This window comes from Mobula hypostoma, chromosome 1 (assembly GCF_963921235.1).
Source record: "Mobula hypostoma chromosome 1, sMobHyp1.1, whole genome shotgun sequence".
Classification (NCBI taxonomy): Eukaryota; Metazoa; Chordata; class Chondrichthyes; order Myliobatiformes; family Myliobatidae; genus Mobula; species Mobula hypostoma.
In genome coordinates this window covers 34,732,052-34,756,446 of record NC_086097.1, presented here as the reverse complement: position 1 = coordinate 34,756,446, position 24,395 = coordinate 34,732,052, and the positions used below count along the sequence as shown (strand labels likewise).

Below are 24,395 nucleotides of genomic sequence, written 5' to 3'. Positions count from 1 at the left end.
AAATTGTTAGCAATTCTATCTGAGTCACCGATCATCTCTCCCCAAGGCTGGTCCCCGCTTGTGGGTCAGACATTTGCCGCTCAGTAAGACAAGGAAGGGGATGTAAAACAGGTGGACAGATTGTAGTGAGATCCTTCTGTGGTTTTGGAATTAGTTCAGAATTGAAATGATTTCAGAGAAAGTTTTTCCAGTCGTTAAATAAAAATGAAAAATAGCCTCAATTCCAAATGCACTTTTTAAAAAAGTCAACTGGCTTTCCAGAATGTTCTGACTCCTAGCTCAGCAAAAGACATCAGTACTGAAGTTTAAGTTTTTTTATAAAAAATATTCATGAGTGCACTTTTAGTGGCTAGCTGTTTCAAATATGTATCACTTAGCTTGATCCAAAAATGACTTATGTTGTTAGTACTCAGGAGGCTCATCTTTCAACCAAGGGCTGTAAACATCTTCAAGTGAGAGCTGTGAATGACACAGAGTGGAGAATTGTTAAATTGCGTGGATGGGAGCGCAAAGTTATGGCAGGCCACTGATTAAATGCTTGGCTAAAGTAACAGCAGACATAGATCAAAATAGGTCATTCACTTTGGATGACAAAAAGAAAAATGGGAACATTTGCTCAGTTGATACAGTTTTAAAGCTTGACATTGTACACAGGTAAAGAAATGGGCAGTAAAATACTGTGCCAATGGGTAGGGCTCGAGTTATATGGAAGCGAAATTAGTTCTCATCTGAAGCACTGCTATTGGAATACTCCACTTAAGGAAAATTAGGTGTGTCTTCACTGGAATCAAACCACGATTTAAAAACCGAGGACAATTTGAAAGACTAGTCCCTTTATTAGAATATTCTTCAACCATCTCAGTGGCAAGAGCTTTTGTACAGGATAGACTGGGAATTATTTCCTCTGAAGCATCACACAGAAGGGCCCATAATCTTAAAACCACAAAGAGATTATTTTCGAAGGGAATTAGGAAATATCTTATCAATGTGATGGGTAGCAGAGAATGCTACTCCAACTAGAAGTGTTTATTGCTAGGTCAGTTTCTCCCAAGCAGAACAATTTCATTGGCAATGAGGGAATGGTCCATTTAAAAGATAAAATATTGCTCTGCTCCACATTTAACATGTACAATTATCCATGGAAAATGTGCACAAGATCACGGTGAACACAGAAGACTGACAGTCCCCTACAGAAATGAATAATTTACTTTTAATGAGTTACAAATAAATAAAATCAATTGCCTTGTACAACCAATTTGTTTGAATTTTTTCACTGATGTGCCATCAATACTTTGAATCACCAGTAACACAAGGTATATTCCAATAGAAAATGCTTGTAAAAATATAATTTTACCATTCAGTGCTAAAAAAAAGATATAAGGATATGCTTTTAATGTTAAAATAAGAAAACCAGACTTAAGCAGATGAAACTCCAATACTTGCTATCTTCTTGAATGTTATTGCTTTGCATGAGGTTTATCCAATTAAAAGCACATTGTTTGGATGCAAAATAAAATTTGCATATTAGTAGCCATAGAATGGCTGAACTCCCAATATTTATGAAGAATTGTTTATTTCTCAGCAAAGCAGAATTTAATCTCCTGGAAGTCAGCTATGGCAAACACAAAGATTTGCCTGTTGTTCTTATTTCTTGCTTTTGTAAGTAATTTTACTGTGAACTCTCATTTTTCGATGCACATCTGATGGAAGCTTCATTGCTATCTTCTTTTCTGTGGTCGTTTCTATGGCATTTGGTTTCCATAAAACTAGCTGAGAGTCTTCCCCACACGTCAGTAAAGAATTATCTTCAACATCCCAGTAAAAGGCACGAACTGTTGCTGAGTGTCCGTCATGTAGTGAATTCATGTGGGCAAGGGCACCAGCTTCACATTTTAGGAAGTGAAGTTTCCCCTTATGGCTGCCACCTAATACGAACAAACTATCAGCTTCCTTGTGGTAAAGCCCTCCAATCAGGTAGTCCAAGTGGCCACTGTCCAATTTCAAGCTCTCTCTGGCATCCTGCATTTTAACAAGTGTGATGGGCTCATCGTTATGGAGATGGTCAAGATCCCACAGAAAGAAACCTTCGTCATGGGTCAAGCAAAATATCTGCTCCCACTGACTACCAGACCAACCAACAAAACTGACTGAAGAATCAGAGTTGCAAGTTGCAAGGAGAGCATCGTCTTCAGTTTCTTGGCTGATGTCAAAAACATTGACCAATCCATCGGTTGAGCCTGAAGCCACCATGTTGGGATTGGAGGGATGGAAACGGATTTGCGTGATATCATTGTTGTGGGTCTCTGAATAAACCCCAAGAGGTTCTTGACCTCCAGTACTATCAGTGTTGGTTCCACTTCGGGCATCCCAGAAAACCATGTAAGTATCTTCCTCAATCTTTTCCGTTCCAGCACAGATAACTACATCATTACAGCTAATATCAAAGCTGGTAAATGCATTATTAGGATAGCCTTTATAAATCTGCACTGCCTCCGTGCTAGATAAACGCACATCCCAGCACTTCAGCGTCCCATCACAAGAAGCAGAGAATAGTAAATGGCTGTTCGTTGTTGCGAATCTTATCCCACTAATAGGAGCAGAGTGGCCTTGGAACTGTTGAAGCAGAGCCAGAGTCTGTTTATTGTAGACACGGATACGGTGGTTGGAACACAAAACAGCAACTAATTGACTATTCTGATCAGTGGGTGACTTTATGCAGTCAATATCCAGCAGGTAGGTTGAATCTTCAGTTTTCTGTGTAGATCGCTTTGCAATGCGCAGGTCATGAAACCACTGTTCAACGTCCTCCATGACTGAGCTTATCCCTCCACGATCTTAAATGAGATAAATAAGCACAGAAGTAAAATAGACAATTCCATCTTATTTTTATGCAGCAAAATTGTTCTCCAAATCCCCAGCTCAAAATTTGATGTATTCAGTAGCTGACCCAACAGTTCAAGTTTCTAGCTCTGAATTGTTAAGACTAAGGAACTCAACAGATTTAATTTGAAATCCATCATTAGAACACAGAATAATTAATCTAACCCCCCCCCCGATACAGCTCATAACCCCAGTCTCGATGAAGTGTCTCAGCTCGAAATGTCGACTGCTTACTCTTTTCCATAGATGCTGCCTGGTCTATTGAGTTCCTCCAGCATTTTATGTTGCTTAGATTTCCAGCATCTGCAGATTTTCTCCTGTTCATAACTTTCCAGTTTTCTTACATCCACGTGCCTATGTAAAGGGTCTTTTATACATTATATTGTATCAGCCACTACCACAAACCATGGCATCCACCACTCTGTGTAAGAATAAAATTACCTGACAATTCCCCTAAACTTTTCACCTTAAACAGATGTCCTTTGGTATTGGTCATTGCTGCCCTGGGGGAAAAAATGTCCTGACTATCCACTATCCCTATGCTTCTCATAATCTTATCTACCTCTCTCAAGTTACCTCTCATCCTGTTATTCCAAAGAGAAAAGTGCAAGTTCTCACAACCTTTCCTCATAAGACATGCTCTCAAATGCAGGCAGCATCCTGGTAAACATTCTTATGAAATCAACAACTACAATTGTGCACAGTGTCCCTGGGACATTGAGGAACAGATATGTAATCAGATTAAGGAAATGTGTAAAATAATAGGGTTGTTGTCATGGGGGGTTTCAATATCTCTAATATAAACTGGGAGCTTCTTAGTGCAAGTTGTTCAGATGGGGCAGAATTTGTTAAGTGTATCCAGGAAGGTTTCTTAAATCAATATGTGGAATGATCCAACGAGAGGAGGGGCCGTACTGGACCTGGTGTTGGGTAATGAGCCTGGCCAGGTGAATAACCTTTCAGTGGGTAATCAGTGACTGCAACTCCTTAACTTTCCCGATAGTTATAGATAAGGATAGGTATAGTCCTTGTGGGAGAGTTTTAAATTGGAGTAGGCCAAATTAGGCAGGAACTAAGCAGTGTTAATTGACTTCCAGTTAAGATGGCGATGGTTTAGTCACTTAAAGCTGTCACTCCATTTTATTTCTTATCTCCGTACTTCTTCTTTCCTTTTTTTTTAAACTCCAGATTATTAATTTTTTTCCCCTCCTGTCTGCGAATACGCGTGTCTTACAATGGCTTTAAGGACCACCAAATTGGAGAAAAAAGAAATTCCTGCGGCTGGTTCCTCTGCCCAGATAGTTTCCATTTTGGAACAGCACCCACAAGATATACGAACCCCATTTCCAGAAAAGTTGGGATATTTTCCAAAATGCAATAAAAACAAAAATCTGTGATATGTTAATTCAGGTGAACCTTTATTTAACTGACAAAGGTACAAAGAAAAGATTTTCAATAGTTTTACTGACCAACTTAATTGTATCTTGTAAACATACACAAATTTAGAATTTGATGGCTGCAATACACAACAAAAGTTGGGACAGAGGCATGTTTACCATTGTGTTACATCACCTTTCCTTTAATAACACTTTATAATCGTTTTGGAACTGAGGATACTCATTGTAGTAGATTTGCGATTGGAAATTTTGCCCATTCTTACTTGATATAAGACTTCAGCTGCTCAACAGTCCTTGGTCTCCGTTGTCTGATTCTCCTCTTCATGATGCGCCATACATTTTCAATAGGAGATAGATCAGGACTGGCAGCAGGCCAGTCAAGCACACGCACTCTGTGTCTACAAAGCCACTCTGTTGTAGCCCGTGCAGAATGTGGTCTGGCATTGTCCTGCTGAAATAAGCATGGACGTCCCGGGAAGAGACGTCGCCTTGATGGCAACATATGTCTCTCTAAAATCCTAATATACGCCTCAGAGTTAATGGTACCTTCACATACATGCAACTCACCCATGCCGTGGGCACTGATGCACCCCCATACCATCACAGATGCTGGCTTTTGCACCTTTCACTGATAACAAGCAGGACGGTCGTTTTCATCTTTGGCACGGAGAACTTGACACCCGTTTTTTCCGAAAACTAGCTGAAATGTGGACTCATCTGACCACAGCACACCGTTCCAGTTTTTCGGTCCATCTGAGATGAGCTCGGGCCCAGAGAACTCGCCGGCGTTTCTGCATAGAGTTGATGTATGACTTCCTCCTTGCATAATACAGTTTCAAGTTGCATTTCTGGATGCAGCGACGGACGGTGTTGAGTGACAATGGTTTTCCGAAGTACTCCCGAGCCCAGGTGGCTATAATTGTCACAGTAGCATGATGGTTTCTTAGGCAGTGCCGCCTGAGGGCTCGAAGATCACGCACATTCAACAGTGGTTTCCGAACTTGCCCTTTACGCACTGAGGTGTCTCTGAATTCTCTGAATCTTTTCACAATATTATGTACTGTAGATGTTGAAAGACCTAAATTCTCTGCAATCTTGCATTGAAAAATTGAACTGACTAACAATTCTCTCACGAATTTTGGCACAAAGGGGTGAGCCACGACCCATCCTTGCTTGCCAAGACTAAGCCTTTGACGGACGCTACTTTTATACCAAGTCATGATACCTCACCTGCTACCAATTAGCCTGCTTAATGTGGAGTCTTCCAAACCAGTGTTACTTGAATATTCTGTGCACTTTTCAATCTTATTTTAACTCTGTCCCAACTTTTGTTGAGTGCGTTACAGCCATCAAATTCTAAATTTGTGTATATTTACAAAATACAATTAAGTTGGTCAGTAAAACTATTGAAAATCTTTTCTTTGTACTTCTGTCAGTTAAATAAAGGTTCATGTGAATTAATATATCACAGATTTTTGTTTTTATTGCATTTTGGAAAATACCCCAACTTTTCTGGAAATGGGGTTTGTAGTATTCGAACTCAAGTCTGAATTTAAGACTTCTTTCGGTTCGTTGGAATCCAAATTAGATCAAATTAATTCCAAAGTGGAGGCTCATGCCAAACGTCTTTCTCTTCTTGAGTCTGCTACCGATGATTTAAAACGCTGCTTTCACGATTTGGGAACCGCTTGCTCCAGCTTGAGGGATTATAACAGCAAGTTAATATCCAAAGTTATGGATCTGGAAGGTCGCAACAGACGTCAAAATCTACAAATCCTCGGCTTGCCAGAGGCTATCGAAAGTGAATCCCCAGTTGAATTTTTTTCTACATTACTTTGTGAAATTTTTGGGAATGATATTCTTCCGAGTCCACCGTACTTTTACGCCTAAGCCGGAGTTGGGCCATAGGCTACACCCATTAATTCTCTGTTTTCATCGCTGTAAGGTGAAAAACCTTTTGATTATGGAAGCACGTCAGAGAGGAAAGTTGGAATTCAGGTGTTCCCCGCTTTTCGAACGTTCGTTTTACGAAACCTCACTGTTATGAAAGACCTACATTAGTTCAAAGTTGCTGGTGAACGCAGCAGGCCAAGCAGCATCTATAGGAAGAGGCGCAGTCGACGTTTCAGGCCGAGACCCTTCGTCAGGACTAACTGAAGGAAGAGTGAGTAAGGGATTTGAAAGCTGGAGGGGGAGGGGGAGATGCAAAATGATAGAAGACAGGAGGGGGAGGGATAGAGCCGAGAGCTGGACAGGTGATAGGCAAAAGAGGATACGAGAGGATCATGGGACAGGAGGCCTAGGGAGAAAGACCGGGGGGGGGTGACCCAGAGGATGGGCAAGAGGTATATTCAGAGGGACAGAGGGAGAAAAAGGAGAGTGAGAGAAAGAATGTGTGCATAAAAAGGAGTAACAGCTGGGGTACGAGGGGGAGGTGGGGCCTAGCGGAAGTTAGAGAAGTCAATATTCATGCCATCAGGTTGGAGGCTACCCAGACGGAATATAAGGTGTTGTTTCTCCAACCTGAGTGTGGCTTCATCTTTACAGTAGAGGAGGCCGTGGATAGACATGTCAGAATGGGAATGGGATGTGGAATTAAAATGTGTGGCCACTGGGAGATCCTGCTTTCTCTGGCGGACAGAGCGTAGATGTTCAGCAAAGCGGTCTCCCAGTCTGCGTCGGGTCTCACCAATATATAAAAGGCCACATCGGGAGCACCGGACGCAGTATATCACCCCAGTCGACTCACAGGTGAAGTGATGCCTCACCTGGAAGGACTGTTTGGGGCCCTGAATGGTGGTAAGGGAGGAAGTGTAAGGGCATGTCTACGCTCTGTCCGCCAGAGAAAGCAGGATCTCCCAGTGGCCACACATTTTAATTCCACATCCCATTCCCATTCTGACATGTCTATCCACGGCCTCCTCTACTGTAAAGATGAAGCCACACTCAGGTTGGAGGAACAACACCTTATATTCCGTCTGGGTAGCCTCCAACCTGATGGCATGAACATTGACTTCTCTAACTTCCGCTAGGCCCCACCTCCCCCTCGTACCCCAGCTGTTACTCCTTTTTATGCACACATTCTTTCTCTCACTCTCCTTTTTCTCCCTCTGTCCCTCTGAATATACCTCTTGCCCATCCTCTGGGTCACCCCCCCCCGTCTTTCTCCCTAGGCCTCCTGTCCCATGATCCTCTCGTATCCCCTTTTGCCTATCACCTGTCCAGCTCTCGGCTCTATCCCTCCCCCTCCTGTCTTCTCCTATCATTTTGCATCTCCCCCTCCCCCTCCAGCTTTCAAATCCCTTACTCACTCTTCCTTCAGTTAGTCCTGACGAAGGGTCTCGGCCTGAAACGTCGACTGCGCCTCTTCCTATAGATGCTGCTTGGCCTGCTGCGTTCACCAGCAACTTTGATGTATGTTGCTTGAATTTCCAGCATCTGCAGAATTCCTGTTGTTTACCTACATTAGTTCCCTGTTTTCGCTAATAGAAGGTGTTTTCACTGTTACGAAAAAAGGCAGCGTGCGCCCCGAGCAGCTGCTCTCCCCCGGATTCGGAACGGCATTCTAGCCGGCATTGCTTAAACATGTGCCTGTGAGCGTCCGTTTGCAAGATGAGTTTAAGGTATCAGAAAAGCCTAAAAGAGCTTGTAAGGGTGCTACACTTAGCGTAAAACTAGACATAATTAAACGTTTTGATCGTGGTGAACGAAGTAAGGACAAAGTGAGTTTGGCTTGTGGAAGTTAACGAAGATGATGTTGAAGAGGTTTTGGCATTGCATAACGAAGAACTGATAGATGAAGAGCTGATGCAATTGGAAGAGGAAAGGATAGCAATCGAAACCGAATGCAGTAGTGAGTGGACCGAAAGTGAAGTCGTCCAGGAACTGAACGTGAAGCAACTGCGTGAGATTTTCACTGCAATAATTGCAGAAAAGTACGACTTTAATTTTGAAAGGGTACGTCGGTGTAGGGCATATTTGCAAGATGTTTGAGTACTTACGAAGAACTGTATGATAGAAAAATCGCAAGGCTAACAGTCAAGCAAGCCTTCCACATCAGCCACAGCAGACGACGAACCTCGACCTTCGACATCGAGGCAGGCAGACATAGAAGATGACCTGCCTGCCCTAATGGAAACAGACGACGATGAGATGACAGCCCAGTGTCCCATCACCCCAACCCCTGGGCCGCGGACAGATACCGATTCGCGGAGAATGCAGCCATAGCCAGGAGGCACCCAGCACATCTTTAAGAAAAAAAGCTGAAATAAACAAGCTAATTAATTAGGTGCCGCCCGGCATGTAAATGTCGGCCCAGATCAGAGGCAATTACCGATTGCGTCGCCTCTGATCTGGGCCGACATTTACGTGCCGGGCGGCACCTAATTAATTAGCTTGTTTATTTTGGCTTTTCTCTTAAAGATGTGCTGGGTGCGTCCCGGCCACCGCTGTACCCCTGCATGCTTTGCAGCAATGTATCAGTCGGCGGCCTGGAGGGTGGGGGCCACTGCACCACCCAGCCTGCGATGACTCAACTGCACTCAGCGCTGACTTCTCGATTCCGGTAAGTGATACTACACTGTACACACATTATTTCTACTTTATATAGGCTGTGTATTTTTATGTGTTATTTGGTATGATTTGGCAGCTTCATAGCTTAAAGGTTTACTGGAGAGAGTGTTTCTGCCGAGAGAGCTTGGTGAGATTTTCGCTACGGAGAACAGTGCAGGCAATGATTGTAGAGAAGTATTTCTACTTTATATAGGCTGTGTACTTATCATATCATTCCTGCTTTTACTATATGTTACTGTTATTTTAGGTTTTATGTGATATTTGGCACAATTTGGTAGGTTATTTTTGGGTCTGCAAATGCTCACAAATTTTTCCCATATAAATAAATGGTAATTGCTTCTGCGCTTTACGACCTTCTGGCTTACGAACCGTTTCATAGGAACGCTCTACCTTCAGATGGCGGGGGAAACCTGTACAAGGGTCAATCTATCTGTATTGTCGAGGATTATACTCCCCAAGTTCTGAGTCTACAAGCAGAATATAAAGGAGTCATGAAAGAGTTCTACAATCGTGGACTCGGGCCCTCTCTGCGTTTTCCAGCTCGTCTCCGAATAACTCTTGCTACCGGAGAAAAAACGTGGTTTAACTTGGTTACAGAAGCTCAGAAATTTATCGAAAGTCTCCCTGCTACTTCCATTTCCTCAGACTTGGTTTGATTAGTCAAAATGATGGACAAGTACTTTTTTTTCTTTTTCCAAGTCAGTGAATTTTTATCCATAGTTTCTCGTGGGTAGGTTACTGGGTAAACTTTGTTTGAGTCTTTCTTAGTTCATATCTTTTCTTTTGGACTATTACTTTGAGTTAAGCTTAATACATTTTGGTGGAATTGTTTTTCTTTTCTCTAAGTATAATTCTAATTTGTAGTGCGTAATTTTTCTGGTTTTTGAATTGTTAACAAATGGAGCTTATGTTGATCAAAGTTGCTGGTGAACGCAGCAGGCCAGGCAGCATTTCTAGGAAGAGGTGCAGTCGACGTTTAGGGCTGAGACCCTTCGTCAGGACTAACGGAAGGAAGTGTGAGTAAGAGATTTGAAAGTTGGAGGGGGAGGGGGAGATCCAAAATGATAGGAGAAGACAGGAGGGGGAGGGATAGAGCCAAGAGCTGGACAGGCGATAGGCAAAAGGGATACGAGAGGATCATGGGACAGGAGGCCCAAGGAGAAGGAAAAGTGGGGGGAACCCAGAGGATGGGCAAGGGGTATAGTGAGAGAGAGAGGGGGGGAGAGAAGAGAGAGAGGAGAGAAGAGAGAGAAGAGAGAAGAGAGAGAGAGAGAGAGAGAAAAGAGAGAGAGAGAGAAGAGAGAGAGAGAAAAGAGAGAGAGAGAGAGAAAAGAGAGAGAGAGAGAGAGAAAGAGAAGAGAGAGAAAAGAGAGAGAGAGAGAGAAAAGAGAGAGAAAAGAGAGAGAGAGAGAGAAAAGAGAGAGAGAGAGAAAAGAGAGAGAGAGAAAAGAGAGAGAGAGAGGAGAGAGAGAGAGAGAGAGAGAGAGAGAGAGAGAGAGAGAGAGATAGAGATAGATATATGAGTGTATATAAATAAATAACAGATTGGGTAGCAGGATCTCCCAGTGGCCGCACATTTTAATTCCACATCCCATTCCCATTCTGACATGTCTATCCACGGCCTCCTCTACTGTAAAGATGAAGCCACACTCAGGTTGGAGGAACAACACCTTATATTCCGTCTGGGTAGCCTCCAACCTGATGGCATGAACATTGACTTCTCTAACTTCCGCTAATGCCCCACCTCCCCCTCGTACCCCATCTGTTATTTATTTATATACACACATTCTTTCTCTCTCTCTCTCTGTCCCTCTGACTATACCCCTTGCCCATCCTCTGGGTTTTTTTTCTCCTTCCCCCCTTTCCCTCTCCCTGGGCCTCCTGTCCCATGATCCTCTCATATCCCCTTTGCCAATCACCTCTCCAGCTCTTGGCTCCATCCCTCCCCCTCCTGTCTTCTCCTATCATTTTGGATCTTCCCCCTCCCCCTCCCACTTTCAAATCTCTTACTAGCTCTTCCTTCAGTTAGTCCTGACGAAGAGTCTCAGCCCGAAACGTCCACTGTACCTCTTCCTAGAGATGCTGCCTGGTCTGCTGCATTCACCAGCAAATTTGATGTGTGTTGCTTGAATTTCCAGCATCTCCAGAATTCCTCGTGTTTACGAGCTTATGTTGATATTAAGAACCTGGAAGTTGGGTTTTGGGGTGGTTTTTTTCCCAACAGCTTGCTGCTGATCTTAGATAGCTTTCTTGTTGTGGGATCTGGGGGGGGGGGGGGGGGGCAGGGATCTCTATTGCCAATAGCATTTATAGGATCTTTAGTTATTCAGGACATATTTCTGTCCTGATTCTCCTGTTTTATGTTTTTGCCCCAGAGCTGTTGTTTGTTTGATTTTGCTCATGCCTACTACTCTCCATGTTTTTTTAAATGACAAAGGTGAGTCCATTGAATTTTATAAGCTGGAATGCTAGGGGTTTGAACCATCCTGTTAAAAGGAGGAAATTGTTTTCACATCTTAAGCAGCTCAAAGCTGCAATTGCTTTTTTGCAAGAAACACACTTTGGTAGTTCTGATAATTCCCGTCTCATGTCAAGGTGGGTGGGGCAGCACTTCCATTCTACTTTTCCGGCTAAAGCCGGGGGGGGGGGGGTCTCTATTCTTATAAATCAAAATGTTCCTTTTGAGCTTCACAGCCAAATATCTGGTACAAATGGTTGTTTTATTATTGTTTCTGGGAAATTATATAATACTAGGGTAGTTTTGGCTAACCTGTATGACCCCAATTTGGATGATGTGGAGTTTTTTGATCGTTTTTTCTCTTTATTGCCTGACCTGAGCTTATATTCTCTTAAATTGGGCGGTGACTTTAACTGTTGGTTAGATCTAGCTATGGATCGATCATCCTCTGTTCCTGGACTACCAAGTAAATCTGCTTTATCAATTCAGTCTTTCCTTTCTAATTATGGTATCTCTGATCTCTGATGTTTGGCGTTCTCTTCATCCAAGTGAGAGAGATTACTCTTTTTTTTCTCCACATGTCCATCATACTTTTACTAGAATTGATTATTTTTTTAAATCCATAATCTGCTGATTCCATCTGTTCGCTCTTGTGATTATGAGAGTATATTGATTTCGGATCATGCCCCAGTTACCCTGTCCATATTTCTTCCTGGTCTCCCTCAAATGAATAAACACTGGCGTTTTAATCCGACCCTGTTGTCGGATAATGATTTTGTAAATTTTATGAAGGACCAAATAACACTTTTTTTTTAGATATTAACATGTCATCTGAAACCTCAACTCAGGTTGTCTGGGATGCCATGAAAGCATATCCAAGGGGTCAAATAATTTCATATACTGTGAATTTGAAAAGAAAATCCTCTACAGAGCGATTAGATCTGGTCAACCAAATTAAAGCAACCAACCAACTATATGCTCAGACCAAAAATCCAGAACTGTACAAGAAGTGAGTGGAACTTTAAACTAAGTTTGACCTTATTTCCACTCATCCAATTGAACACCAACTTCTCGAAAGTAAGAGCTGGTTTTATATTCATGGTGATAAATCCGGTAAATTTTTAGTCAATCAACTAAAACGCTCTAAAGTTAAACAACAAATTACTAAAATTCGAATGGGAAATGGGAACATTACCTTGAATCATTCTGAAATCAATGATACATTCAAGAATTATTATTCTCGACTCTATTCCTCTGAATCTTTAATTGATAGCGTTTCTGTCGAGCATTTCTTAAACAGTTTAAATATTCCTTCGCTTTCTCCTGATTTCAAAGCAAAACTCAATGAGCCATTATCATTAGAGGAAATATCTTTAGCCATTTCTGCACTGCAGTCTGGTAAATCTCCTGGACCAGATGGGTTCTCTGCAGAATTCTATAAATCATTTTCCTCACTGCTTTTGCCTCAATTAACCTTAGTTTTATCCGATTCGTTTAAACATGGTCAATTGCCAGCATCATTTAATAAGGCAAGTATCATTCTTTTAGTGAAAAAAGGCAAAGACCCAACAGAGTGTTCCTCATATAGACCGATTTCTTTGTTAAATGTTGATGTTAAAATTTTGGCTCGTAGATTGGAGAATATTGTACCCTCAATTATTTCTGAAGATCAAGCTGGTTTTATTAAAAATCACCTCCCCTTTTTTAATATACAGCATCTATTTAATATTTTCTATTCACCTTCAATTGGGACTCTGAATGTGTTGTCTCTCTTGATGCGGAAAAAGCGTTTGATCGTGTGGAGTGGAATTATCTTTTTGCGGGAAAAATTTGACTTTGGACAAAGTTTTATTACATGGATTAAATTGCTATATTCGACCAACTCTCAGCAATCCCAACCTTTTAACCTTAAACGTGGCACCCGGCAAGGGTGCCCTTTAAGTCCCTTGCTGTTTGATTTGGCCATAGAACCACTGGCGATTGCGTTTCGTAGCTGCGCTAAATTGATGGGGATTGGGGGGGGTGTTGAGCATAAAGTTTCTCTTTATGCTGATGATCTTTTACTTTTCATATCAAATCCGACTACCTCCTTACCCCCAATGTTTTCACTACTTAATAAATTTAGCCAGCTTTCCAGATGCAAACTTAATTTACACAAGAGCAAACTCTTCCCAATTAATAGAGAAGCACAAATATTAGAATTTCATAACCTCCCTTTTAAAGTAGTACTTAATCAATTCACTTACCTCAGTATTACTGTAACAAGGAACTTCAAGCATCTCTTTCAAGAAAATTTTACTAATCTTTTAAATCATACAAAACAGAATTTGGCACACTGGTCACCTCTGTCCACATCTCTGGTAGGTCAAATTAATGTTGTTAAAATGTATATCCTTCCTAAATTTTTATACTTATTCCAATCCTTACCAATTTTTATTTCTAAAGCTTTTTTTAATTCGTTAGATTCTATTATTTTGTCCTATCTATAGAAGGGCAAACATTCCAAACTTAATATTAAGCTCACCTTCAAAAACCTAAAAGGGAAGTTGGTATGGCCTTGCCCAATTTTCATTTTTATTACTGGGCAGCCAATATTCTTTTTGGTCTTTCTTTCATAATCAGTCTGACTGCCCAAAATGGGTGGCAATGGAGTTGAACTCCCTTAAGGATTTCTCCATTTCCGCACTTCCTTGTCATTTGCCTAAACTGATTGTTAATCCTCTCATTAGACATACTCTGAGAATATGGGCTCAGTTCAGAAAACATTATGGTCCTTATGGTTTCTCCCTCTCTAGTCCTATCTTTCATAATCATCTTTGCCGACCTTCTATGCAAGACTTAACACTTCATGATTGGTACAGAAAGAGCATCAAGCGTTTTGAAGATCTTTTCATAGATAATAGTTTTGCAACTTTTGAACAATTGTCTGCAAAATTTAACGTACCTAATACTCATTTCTTTAGATATCTTTAAGTTAGACATTTTATTAACCCTTTAATACCAAATTTTCCTGAGATGCCCAGAAAAAATGTTGTGGACTTGTTTCTTTGTTATAAACCCATTGGGTAAAAGTTTAATATCTACTATTCGTGATAAGTTAGCAACCTTGAGATATGACCCCTTTGGTAAAATTAGAATTGCCTGGGAGCATGATTTAAATATTTCTCTGTCCGATGAGGTTTGGGATTCAATTCTTAAGTCAGTTAACTCAACCTCTTTATGTGCTCGCCACTGCCTTTTGCAGTTCAAGGTTGCACATAAGGATCATATGTCTAAAGCCAAATTATTGCGGTTCTACTCTGATATTAGTCCCTTTTGTGACAAGTGTATAGTGGGCAAGGCTTCTCTTGTCCGCGTGTATTGGGCTTGTCCCAGTTTGGAAGAATTTTGGAGAGATGTCTTTTTAACTTTATCCCATATCCTTAAATGCCACTTAGAACCTAACCCTTTCATTGCTCTTTTTGGCATTTTGAGTGAAGTTGACATGCATTTGAGTCCGACTAAACGGCGAACATTGTCCTTTGCCTCTCTTTTGGCTAGACGTTTAGTTCTTCTAAGGTGAAGAGATGTTGCCCCACCCACTCATGCTGAACAGCTTAGAGACATTATGTCCTGCTTAGGCCTGGAAAAGATTCATTTATTCACTTCTTAATTCGGACACAAAGTTCCATAAGGTGTGGGGACCTTTTCTTGATTATTTTCATAACTCCTCTTTAGAATAAAGGTTTATCTTCCTTTTTCTTTCAGTGATTTAGTCCCTTACATCCAGCTTTCTTTTCTGGTTAACTTTTATGGTGTTTTTTTAATGATGTGAAATATACTATAGTTTAGGTAGTAGGCAATAAACGTTTTTTATATTCACAGCTTTGTGGTGACAAAAGCTCTGATTAACTTTTCTTTATATCATAATGGTTGGCTTGGAGTGTGTAATGGGAGGGTGGAGTGGAAACTAACTTTATATGATTTTATTTTGGGTGCTTTTTCTTTACTGTTATGAATTGTACATCGAACACGTTGGTTTTGCACTGTTTAAATTTCCTTTTCGTTGTTTTTTTTGTTCTAATGTAGAAACTCATAAAAAAATTAATTAAAAAAGTGTTAATTGGGATTACCTTTTCTCTGGCAAGTCCACATCAGGCATGTGGAGGGTGTTTAGAGATCAATTGCCCAGAGTACAGGAAACCCTGTAAGAAGGAAGGATGGGGATGGAAAGATAGGAGAACCTTGGATGTTCAGAGAGGTGATGAATTTAGTCAAGAAGAAAAACGAAACGTATATAAAGCTTCAGAAGTTAGGATCAAACAGAGCACATGAGGTGTATAAAAGAAGCCAGAAAAGAACTAAAGAAGGAAATGGGGAAAGCCAGGAGAGGTCATGAAAAGTCCTTGGCAAGGAGGATTAAAGTGAATCCCAAGGCATTCTATACATACATCAAGAGTAAGAGGATAACTAGGGGGAGGGTGAGACCACCCAAGGATAAAGGGGGGAACATTTGATTGGATGCAGAGAATGTGAGTGAGGTGCTTAATGAGTACTCTCCTTCAGTATTTACCAAGGAAAAGGACACGGAGGACCAGGAGATCAGTGCTGAGTGTATAAATATGTTAGGATGTTTAGAGGTCAAGGAGGAGGAAGTTTTGGGCCTCCTAATGAGCATTAAAGTGGTTAAGTCCCCAAGTTATTGAAGGAGGCAAGAGATGAGATTGCTGGGCCCTTGACCAGTATTTTCGTGTCCTCTCTAGCCACAGGTGAGGTCCTGGTGGACAGATGAGTGGCTGATGTACCTCTATTTAAGAAGGGAACAAGGGAAAATCCTGGGAACTATAGACTGGCAAGTCTCATGTAGAGAAACTGCTGGAGAAAATTCTTAGGGACAGGGTACATGAGCATTTGGAAACCCATGGTCTAACTGGGAAGAGCCAGCATGGCTTTGTGCCTTACCAGCTTGATTGAGATTTTTGACAAGATGATGAGAGAGATCGATGAAGATAGGATAGTGGATGTTGTCTACATAGATCTTAGTAAGGCTTTTGTCAAAGTCTCTCATTGGAGAGTAATCCAGAAGATTAAGATGCATGGGGTCCACACAAACTGGCTGTTTGGATTCAAAACTGGCTTGCGCATAGAAAACAGAGGGTAGTGGCTGAAGGAACTTATTTGAGCTGGAAGTCTGCATTTAGTGGAGTTCCACAGGGATCTCTGCTGTTTGTGATGTATATAAATGACCTGGATGAAAATGTAGACGGGCGGGTTAGTAAGCTTGCAGATGATACCAAGATGAGTGGAGTTGTGGATAGTGTAGAACACTGACAAAGAATACAGGATGATATAGATCAGTTGCAGATATGGGCTGAGACATGGCAGACGGAGTTTAACCCAGATAAATGTGAGGTGTTGCACGTTGGTAGGGAAAATGCAAGGAGACAGTACTCTGCTAAGGGCAAGATCATTGACAGTGTTGCTGAGCAGACAGTCTTGGGATCCAAGTTCACAGCTCCTTTAAAGTGCTTCACATGTGGATAAGGTGGTTAAGACGGCTTATAGAATGCTTGCTTTTATTAGTTGAGGCATTGAGCTCAAACGTCAGCAGGTTATGTTGCAACTTTATAAAACTCCAGTTAGGCCACACTGGAGTATTGCATACAGTTCTGGTCACCTTACTATAGAAGAATCCTTGAAACTGAGTCCATAGGTTGTGAGAACATTTCAATGAAGGGGCAAGTGAAGTTGTGCGAAGTTATTCCCTTCAATCAACGTTTACAACAGTTCTTAACATCACTCCAATATACAGTGGTGCTAGAAAGTATGTGAACCCTTTAGAATTTTCTCTATTTCTGAATAAATGACCTAAAGTGCGATCAGAACTTCACGCAAGTCCTAAAACTAGATAAGGAGAACCCAATTAAATAACAAACAAAAATTATACTTCTTCATTTACTTATTGAGATAAATGATCTAATATTACATGTATTTGTCAGAAAAAGTATGTGAACCTCTAGGATTATCAGTTCATTTAAAGGGGAAATTAGAGTCAGGTGTTTCAATCAATGGGATGACTATCACGTGAGAGTGTGGGAGGCCCTGCCCTACTCGAAGAACATAAACCCGGGTCTATCACCATCATAGCCTGATCTTCACCACAGGTTTTTGGAAGCGTGCCATGCCTCGATCAAAGGAGATTTCTGAGGATCTTGGAAAAATAGTAGTTGATGCTCACCAGGCTGGAAAAGGATACACAAACCATTCCTAAAGAGTTTGGGCTCCACCAATCCACAGTCAGACAGATTGTGTACAAATGGAGGAAATTCAACACTGTTGTTACTCTCGCCAGGGCCAACAAAATTCATTCCAGGCGTGTAATAGTCCAGGAGATCACAAAGAACCTCAGGATAACATCTAAGGCTCTTTTATCAAAGTTGCTGGTGAATGTAGCAGGCCAGGCAGCATCTCTAGGAAGAGGTACAGTCAACGTTTCAGGCCGAGACCCTTCGTTAGTCCTGACGAAGGGTCTCGGCCTGAAACGTTGACTGTACCTCTTCCTAGAGATGCTGCCTGGCCTGCTGATTCACCAGCAACTTTGATGTGTGTTGCTTGAGTTTCCAGCATCTGCAGAATTCCTGTTGTTAAGGCTCTTTTACATTGGCTGATGTCAGTGTTCATGAGTTTACCATCAGGCAAACACTGAACAATGGTGTGCATGGCAAGATTGCAAGGAGAAAGCCACTACTCTCCAAGAAGAATATTGCTGCCCATCTAAAGTCTGCTAAAGACCACATGGATAAGCCAGAGGATATTGGAGAAATGTTCTGTTTACGGATGAGTTCAAAACAGAACTTTTTGGCTTAAATGAGAAGCATAATGTTGGGCAAAAAGCAAGCATTACATTCCAGCACTAGAATCTCATCCCATCCGTGAAACATGGTGGTGGCAGTGTCATGGTTTGGGCCTGCTTTGTTACGTCAGGACCAGGATGGCTTGCCATCATTCATGGATCTATGAATTCTGAATTGTACCAGCAAATTCTACAGAAAAATATCAGGGTATCCATCCATGAACTGAAGGTCAAGAGAAAGTGGGTCATGCAGCAAGACAACGACCCTAAACACACAAGTCAGTCCAGCAAAGAATGGTTAAAGCAGAAGAAATTTCACATTCTGGAATGGCTGAGTTAAGGTCCTGAACTTAATCCTGTAGAAACGTTATGGAAGGACCTGAAGCAAGCAGTTCAAGCAATGAACTCCACCAGCATCCCAGAGTTAAAATAGCTTTGTTAGGAGGAATGGCCTAAAATTCCTCCAAGCCAATATGCAGGACTGATCAACAGTTACCAGAAACATTTGGTTGAAGTTTCAAGTTCCTGAGTGTCAAGATCTCTGAGGATCTAACTTGATCCCATATCAACGTAGTTGTAAAGAAGGCAGGGGGATGGGAATCAAAATGGCAGAACAGACAGTGGAGAGGTTGCAGAGACAGATGTTGTGAAGTCCTCAAAGCCAGAAATCAAAAGGCTGACCATGATGCGACTAATGTCCGGAGCCACATATGTTTTGATGCAGGAAGTATCATAGGAAAGGCAGATGAGCTCAGGGCATGAATCAACATATAGAATTATGACATTGAAGCCATCAGTGTGACTTGGTTGCAGGAGGGGCAGGATTAACAGCTCCCATATTCTAAAAGGATTAGATGGGGGCTGGCTGGTGGCGCAACGACATCGGCGCCTGACCCGGGAGCAGAGGTTCCCGGGTTCGAAACTAGTCAGGTCCGCCCCCAAACACGCTCTCCATCCATGCCGGGTTGAGTGTCAAGACCGCAACTCAACCTCGTAAAACAAAGGGAAAATGCTGCGAAAATGTCTGTGTGGGGAGTGGTGCGCCACACAGTCTCTCTCGCTCTGCGCCTTGGAAAAACGCCAGGAAAAATCCATCATCACGGACAGACGCACGCACGGACGCACAGACTCGCATACACGCAGGCACATGCCAAAAAAAACCTGAAAGGATTAGATGGCATAGTTTATCAAATGAGCTCAGGAAAGTTTCCTTAATTATTATGTAGAAGTCCCAAAGAGAGAATGTGCAATACCTGATTTGCTCTTAGGGAATGAGACAGGGCAGGTGACAGAAGTTTGTGGAGGGGAATACTTTGCATGTAATGCCATTAGTTTCAAAGTAGATATGGAAAAAGGGTCTGGTCAACGGGTTGCAATTCTAAATTGGAGAAAGTCTAATTTTAATGGTATCAAAAGGGTTCTGGCAAGTGTGGATTGGGACAGGCTGTTTTCTGGCAGAAGTATACTTGGTAAGTGAAATTTTGAGAGTACAAAATTTATATGTGCCTGTCACAATAAAAGGTAAAGATAACAAGCATAGGGAACCTTGATTTACAAGAGATATTGAGGCCTCGGTTAAGGAGCAAACGAAGGTGGTGCATAGCAAGTATGGGAGGTAGGAAGAAATGAGGTACTCATAGAGTGCAAGAAATGCAAGAGAATACTTGAGAAAGAAATCAGGAAGGCTAAAAGAAGGCATAAGGTTGCTCTAGCAGACAAGGTGAAGGAGCTAAGGAATTCTATAGACATGTTAAGAGCAAAAGGATTGCAAGGGACAAAATTGGTCCTCTGGAAGATCAGAATGGTAAACCATGTGTGGAGTCAGAAAGAAATGGGGGAAGATCTTAAATGTAGTTTTTGTATCTGTATTTACTCTGGAAATGCAAAAGAGTCTATAAAAGTGAGGCAAAGCAGCAACAACCTCATGAGCCCTATACAGATTGCAGAGGAGGAAGCGTTTGCTGTCTTGAAGCAAATTAGCGTGGATAAATCCCCAGGGCCTGACAAAGTGTTCCTTTGGATCCTGTGGGAGGCAAGTGCAGAAATTGCAGGGGCTCTACCAGAGATATTTAAATCATGCTTAGCAGCAGGTTAGGTACTGGAGGATCGGAGGATAGCTAATATTGTTCTGCTGTTTAAGGAAGGCTCTAAAGTTAAACCAGGAAAGTATAGGCTGGTGAGCCTGACATCAGGAAAGTTATTGGAAGGTGTTCTAAGGGAGCAGATATGAGTGATTAGAGATAGTCAGTATAGCTTTATGCATGGTAGGTCATGAATAACCAATCTTATAGTTAGTTATCTGAGGAAGTTAGCCCAGGAAAGCTGATGAAGGCAAGATGGTGAATGTTGCCTACATGGACTTCAGCAAAGCATTTGACAAGGTCCCCCATGGGAGATTGGTCAAGGTTCACAAATTGGACTAGACATTGGCTTTGTGGGAGAAGCCAGAGAGTGGTAGTAGATGGTTGCCTCTCTGACTGAAGGCCTGTGACTAATGGAGTGCTGCAGGGATCGACGCTGGGTCCCTTGTTGTTTCTCATCTGTATCAATGATCTGGATAATAATGTGATTAAACGGATCAGCAAATTTGCAGTAACACCAAATTTGGAGGTGTAGTGGACAAAGAGGAAAATTATTAGAGCTGGCAGCAGGATCTGGACCAGCTGGAAAAATAGGAAGACGGAATTTAACGCAGACAAGTGCAGGGTGTTGCACTTCATTAGGACAAACCAGGGTAGATCTTATACAGTGAACGGCAAGGCACTGAGTGCTGTAGATCTGGGAATACATGTCCATAATTCATTGAAAGTGGTGTTACAGGTAGATAAGGTTGTAAAGAAAACTTTTGGCACATCTGCCTTCATAAATCAATGAACTGACCACAGGAGATGGGATGTTATGTTGAAGTTGTAAAAGACCCAATTTGGAGTATTGTATCCAGTTCTGGTCACCTACCTACACGGAAGATGTAAATAAAGTTGAACATTTACAAGGACATTAGGGTTGGAGAACCTAAGTTACAAGGAAAGATTAAGTTAGGGCTTTATTCCTTGGAAGGTAGAAGACCAAAGGCAGATTTGACAGAGGTATACAAAATTATAAGGCTTATAGATAGGGTAAATGCAAGCAGGGTTTTTCCACTGAGTTTGGGTGGGACTTCTAGAGGTTTGTGGGCTAAGGGTAAAAGGTAAAACTTTAAGGGAAATGTAAGGGGAAACTTCACTCAAAAGGTCACGAAAGTATAGGACAAGCTACCAGCGCAATTGGTGCATGCGAGCTTAATTTCAGCATTTAAGAGAAGTTTGGATAGGTACATGGATGGTAGGGGTATGCAGGGCTATGGTCCAATTGCAGGTCGATGGGAGTAGCTGTTTAAATGACTCAGAACAGACTGGATGGGCCAAAGGGCCTGTTTCCATGCTGTGCTTTTCTATGACTGTAATTCTGGAATTCAGTTTCAGATAGGTGAATTCTGTTGTTCAGCCAAAACAATGTCAACTAAAACATGACTTCCAGGCTCTACTGTTCAGAGATGCCCCCCAAGCAGATTACACAAGTGAGTTGAACACAAATGGCCTTATTTTCCTTCATAATGTTTCCAAAGCTCAGACTTACAGTATACTGATAATTTTCATCATTTCCAGTTTGGAACTAAAGCTCAGAAGATTAACTCTACCAAACCTTCTTAGTCTATGAGCTTGACCCCTAACAATCATAAGGAGATTGTCATATACATTTCCCTCCGTAGATGCTGCCTAACCGACTGAGTTGCTCAGGCATTTGTGTGAAACTCTAATTTTCCAGATAATTTCCTAACAATATTCACCAAGTGGCACTTCACCCCAGTGTGGACTTTAATTTCCTCCTGTTTGCAGGGCAGCGGCTCCCAGCAGAACAGCGACAAGCTCTGGCTGAAGTCCCTCTCCCCCCCCCCGCCATCAATAACTTCCCGGCCTTTAACGCTGCAAGAAGCGAGGCCCTTTCTCCACACTGCCTGCCCCCGTCGGCGGAGGGGACCGGGGCCGCTAGCCGAGCATGAGGCAGCGGGCTGCGGCCCAGCACGGCCGGCACTCTCACCCGCCATGTGCCCGGCCGCCCATCGCTCCATTTCCGGGGCAAGCGGCGCCTAATCGGGAGGCCGCTGCCTCACCGTCATCCCCCGGTATTGCAGGGGCCTGCGAGCGCTCACCTACCAGCTGCCGAAGAGGCTCCAGACCACCGCCACCAACATTACCTCCTTCCCTGGTAGTAACAAGGCGGAGCAAACACCTACGTGTTAAAGGGGCGGACCATGAACCGGCCTTGTATTACAGGCTCTCGCTCTCCATGACTGCAATTTACCTTTTACTAAAGGCGCTAGCAGCATTCAGTCCACTTGTATTTAAACGATCACAGACATTCACTCTCCGTATATTAAACGGACTGCAATCCTTTCACTTACATTAAAATGGTCGTGACTGAACACCGACCAGGTATGAAAGGACCCAGACAATCATCATCTGTATGGTAAAGGGACAGTACCTTACGTAAACATGCATTCACTCCCCATGTGTTCAAAGGACTGCATCCTCTTCGCTCGTCTTAAAGCAGACATCCCACCCTGTAAAAACTCATTTCAGGGAGGTAGCACCCCCGCCCCCGCAACCCCATATTCCCCCCACCCAACCTCCAAGGGTGTATGTAATACTTTGTTTAGTGATTTTGTCTAATCTGTAAACCAAGTTGGGTATATGCAGAAAATGTGACACTAAAATATGTACTTATATTATCATGTTTATTCTATTACAACTTTAAGCAAGTCTACAGGGAGTTTGGCCTCATCACGTAGGGCATCAATAGCGTAGCGTCTTGGCAGCCAGCCAGCTAGTTTAAAAAAAAATGAACGAATGACACCTGTTAGACTCACCTCAACATGTCTTTTACATTTTAACCCACCATAGGCAATAGAAAAGTCACTGTTGCAAACAGTGCAGCAAGCAACACTGTCATTATTTTTGAGGTCGACTGGAAAGCCCGACCACAGAGAAAACTCATACATAGGTCTATCAAGCAGGGGTCGCCAACCTTTTTTGCACTGCGGACTGGTTTAGTATTGACAATATTCTTGCGGACTGGCTGACCGGGGGCGGGGGTGTTAGTCACAACCGGAATATAGGTGATAAGTCAACCGTGGGTCACTTATAAGTAGCTAATCCACTCAATTTTGTTTCTAAAAGGGTTTATCTACCGAATTTAATATTAAACACTCAGTGCATATTTTCCTCACATGAATATAGTGACAAGTCAATTATAAGTCAATAGCATCATAACATTTTAAGCAACGTTTGGCTGTTAAACACACAGCACATATTTTCCTCGTATGAACATATAAAATCATTGCAACACACCAATATCACTGAATCAGTGGGAGCCCTGGGCTTGTTTTCCTGCAACAAGACGGTCCTATCGAGGGGTGATGGGAGACGGCGATACTCGAAGGGGATTCCTTACGTCCAGTCTATTCCGCAATTTAGTTTTCGTTGCATTCATTGCAGAAAACTCCGCTTTGCTGAGATATGTTAGAAATGGAAGCATCATTTTCAGTGCTTCCGTGGCTATCTCAGGATATTCAGCCTTGACTTTGATCCAGATTGCCAGCAGAGATGTTACGTCAACCATACCTTTCAACCCGCCGTCATTTGCAAGCTCGAAGAGTTGATCTTTTTCCCGCGCTGACATGGATGACGTGTGGGTGATGACCTCACGTGCGTTCAAGTTCAACAGTGGGCGTGACAGGGAAAGAGGAAAGGTGCAGCTGACTCATATTGTTTCATGTCACTAAATTATATCGTTTTCTTGCGGCCCGGTGGTTAGAGACCACTCTTAGCACAAAGAGAGACCAATCAGGATGCTCGCTCTCCCTCTCCCTCTCAAAAAAACCTATTCCCGGGATATTGTATATAATTTGTGGGCATCAGGGAGCCACTATCGATATGCGGGAGACTCCCAGAACTTCCGGGAGAGGTGGGATGTCTGTTAAAGGGGCCAGGAGTATTAATTCACCACCTCTCCCCATGTTAAAGAGACCACAAACTTTTATTCCTCTTGTATTAAAGAAGCCAGGAGTAAACATCTACCAGGCCTCTAAACAATAATGATCTATTAATTCAAAGAAAAGCAATCTCTTCCTTGGATTAAAAAGAACTTGGAGTAAACACACTCCACCACCCCATCCAACCACTCCCCCCCCAGATATTAATATGCTCCAACCAATCAA

At 42.3% G+C, this 24,395-nt stretch overlaps 1 protein-coding gene across 5 annotated transcripts in view; it reads right to left on the bottom strand.

The window, feature by feature from the left end:
- Positions 1–599: 599 nt before the first annotated feature.
- Positions 600–24,395, bottom strand: part of wdr89 (WD repeat domain 89) — a 37,280-nt gene continuing 13,484 nt past the window's right edge. The window contains exons 1-2 of one of the 5 annotated variants that reach the window (XM_063046256.1): positions 22,661–22,702; positions 600–2,834 (exon numbers count right to left, since the gene is read on the bottom strand). In XM_063046256.1, coding sequence (XP_062902326.1) covers positions 1,645–2,811 — 1,167 coding nt within the window. In that variant the 5' untranslated portion in view covers positions 2,812–2,834; positions 22,661–22,702 and the 3' untranslated portion in view covers positions 600–1,644. Of the gene's footprint in view, positions 2,835–8,278; positions 8,296–22,328; positions 22,403–22,660; positions 22,703–24,395 lie in introns of those variants that run through there. The other 4 variants (XM_063046239.1, XM_063046247.1, XM_063046266.1 and 1 more) reach the window with 4 other exon arrangements.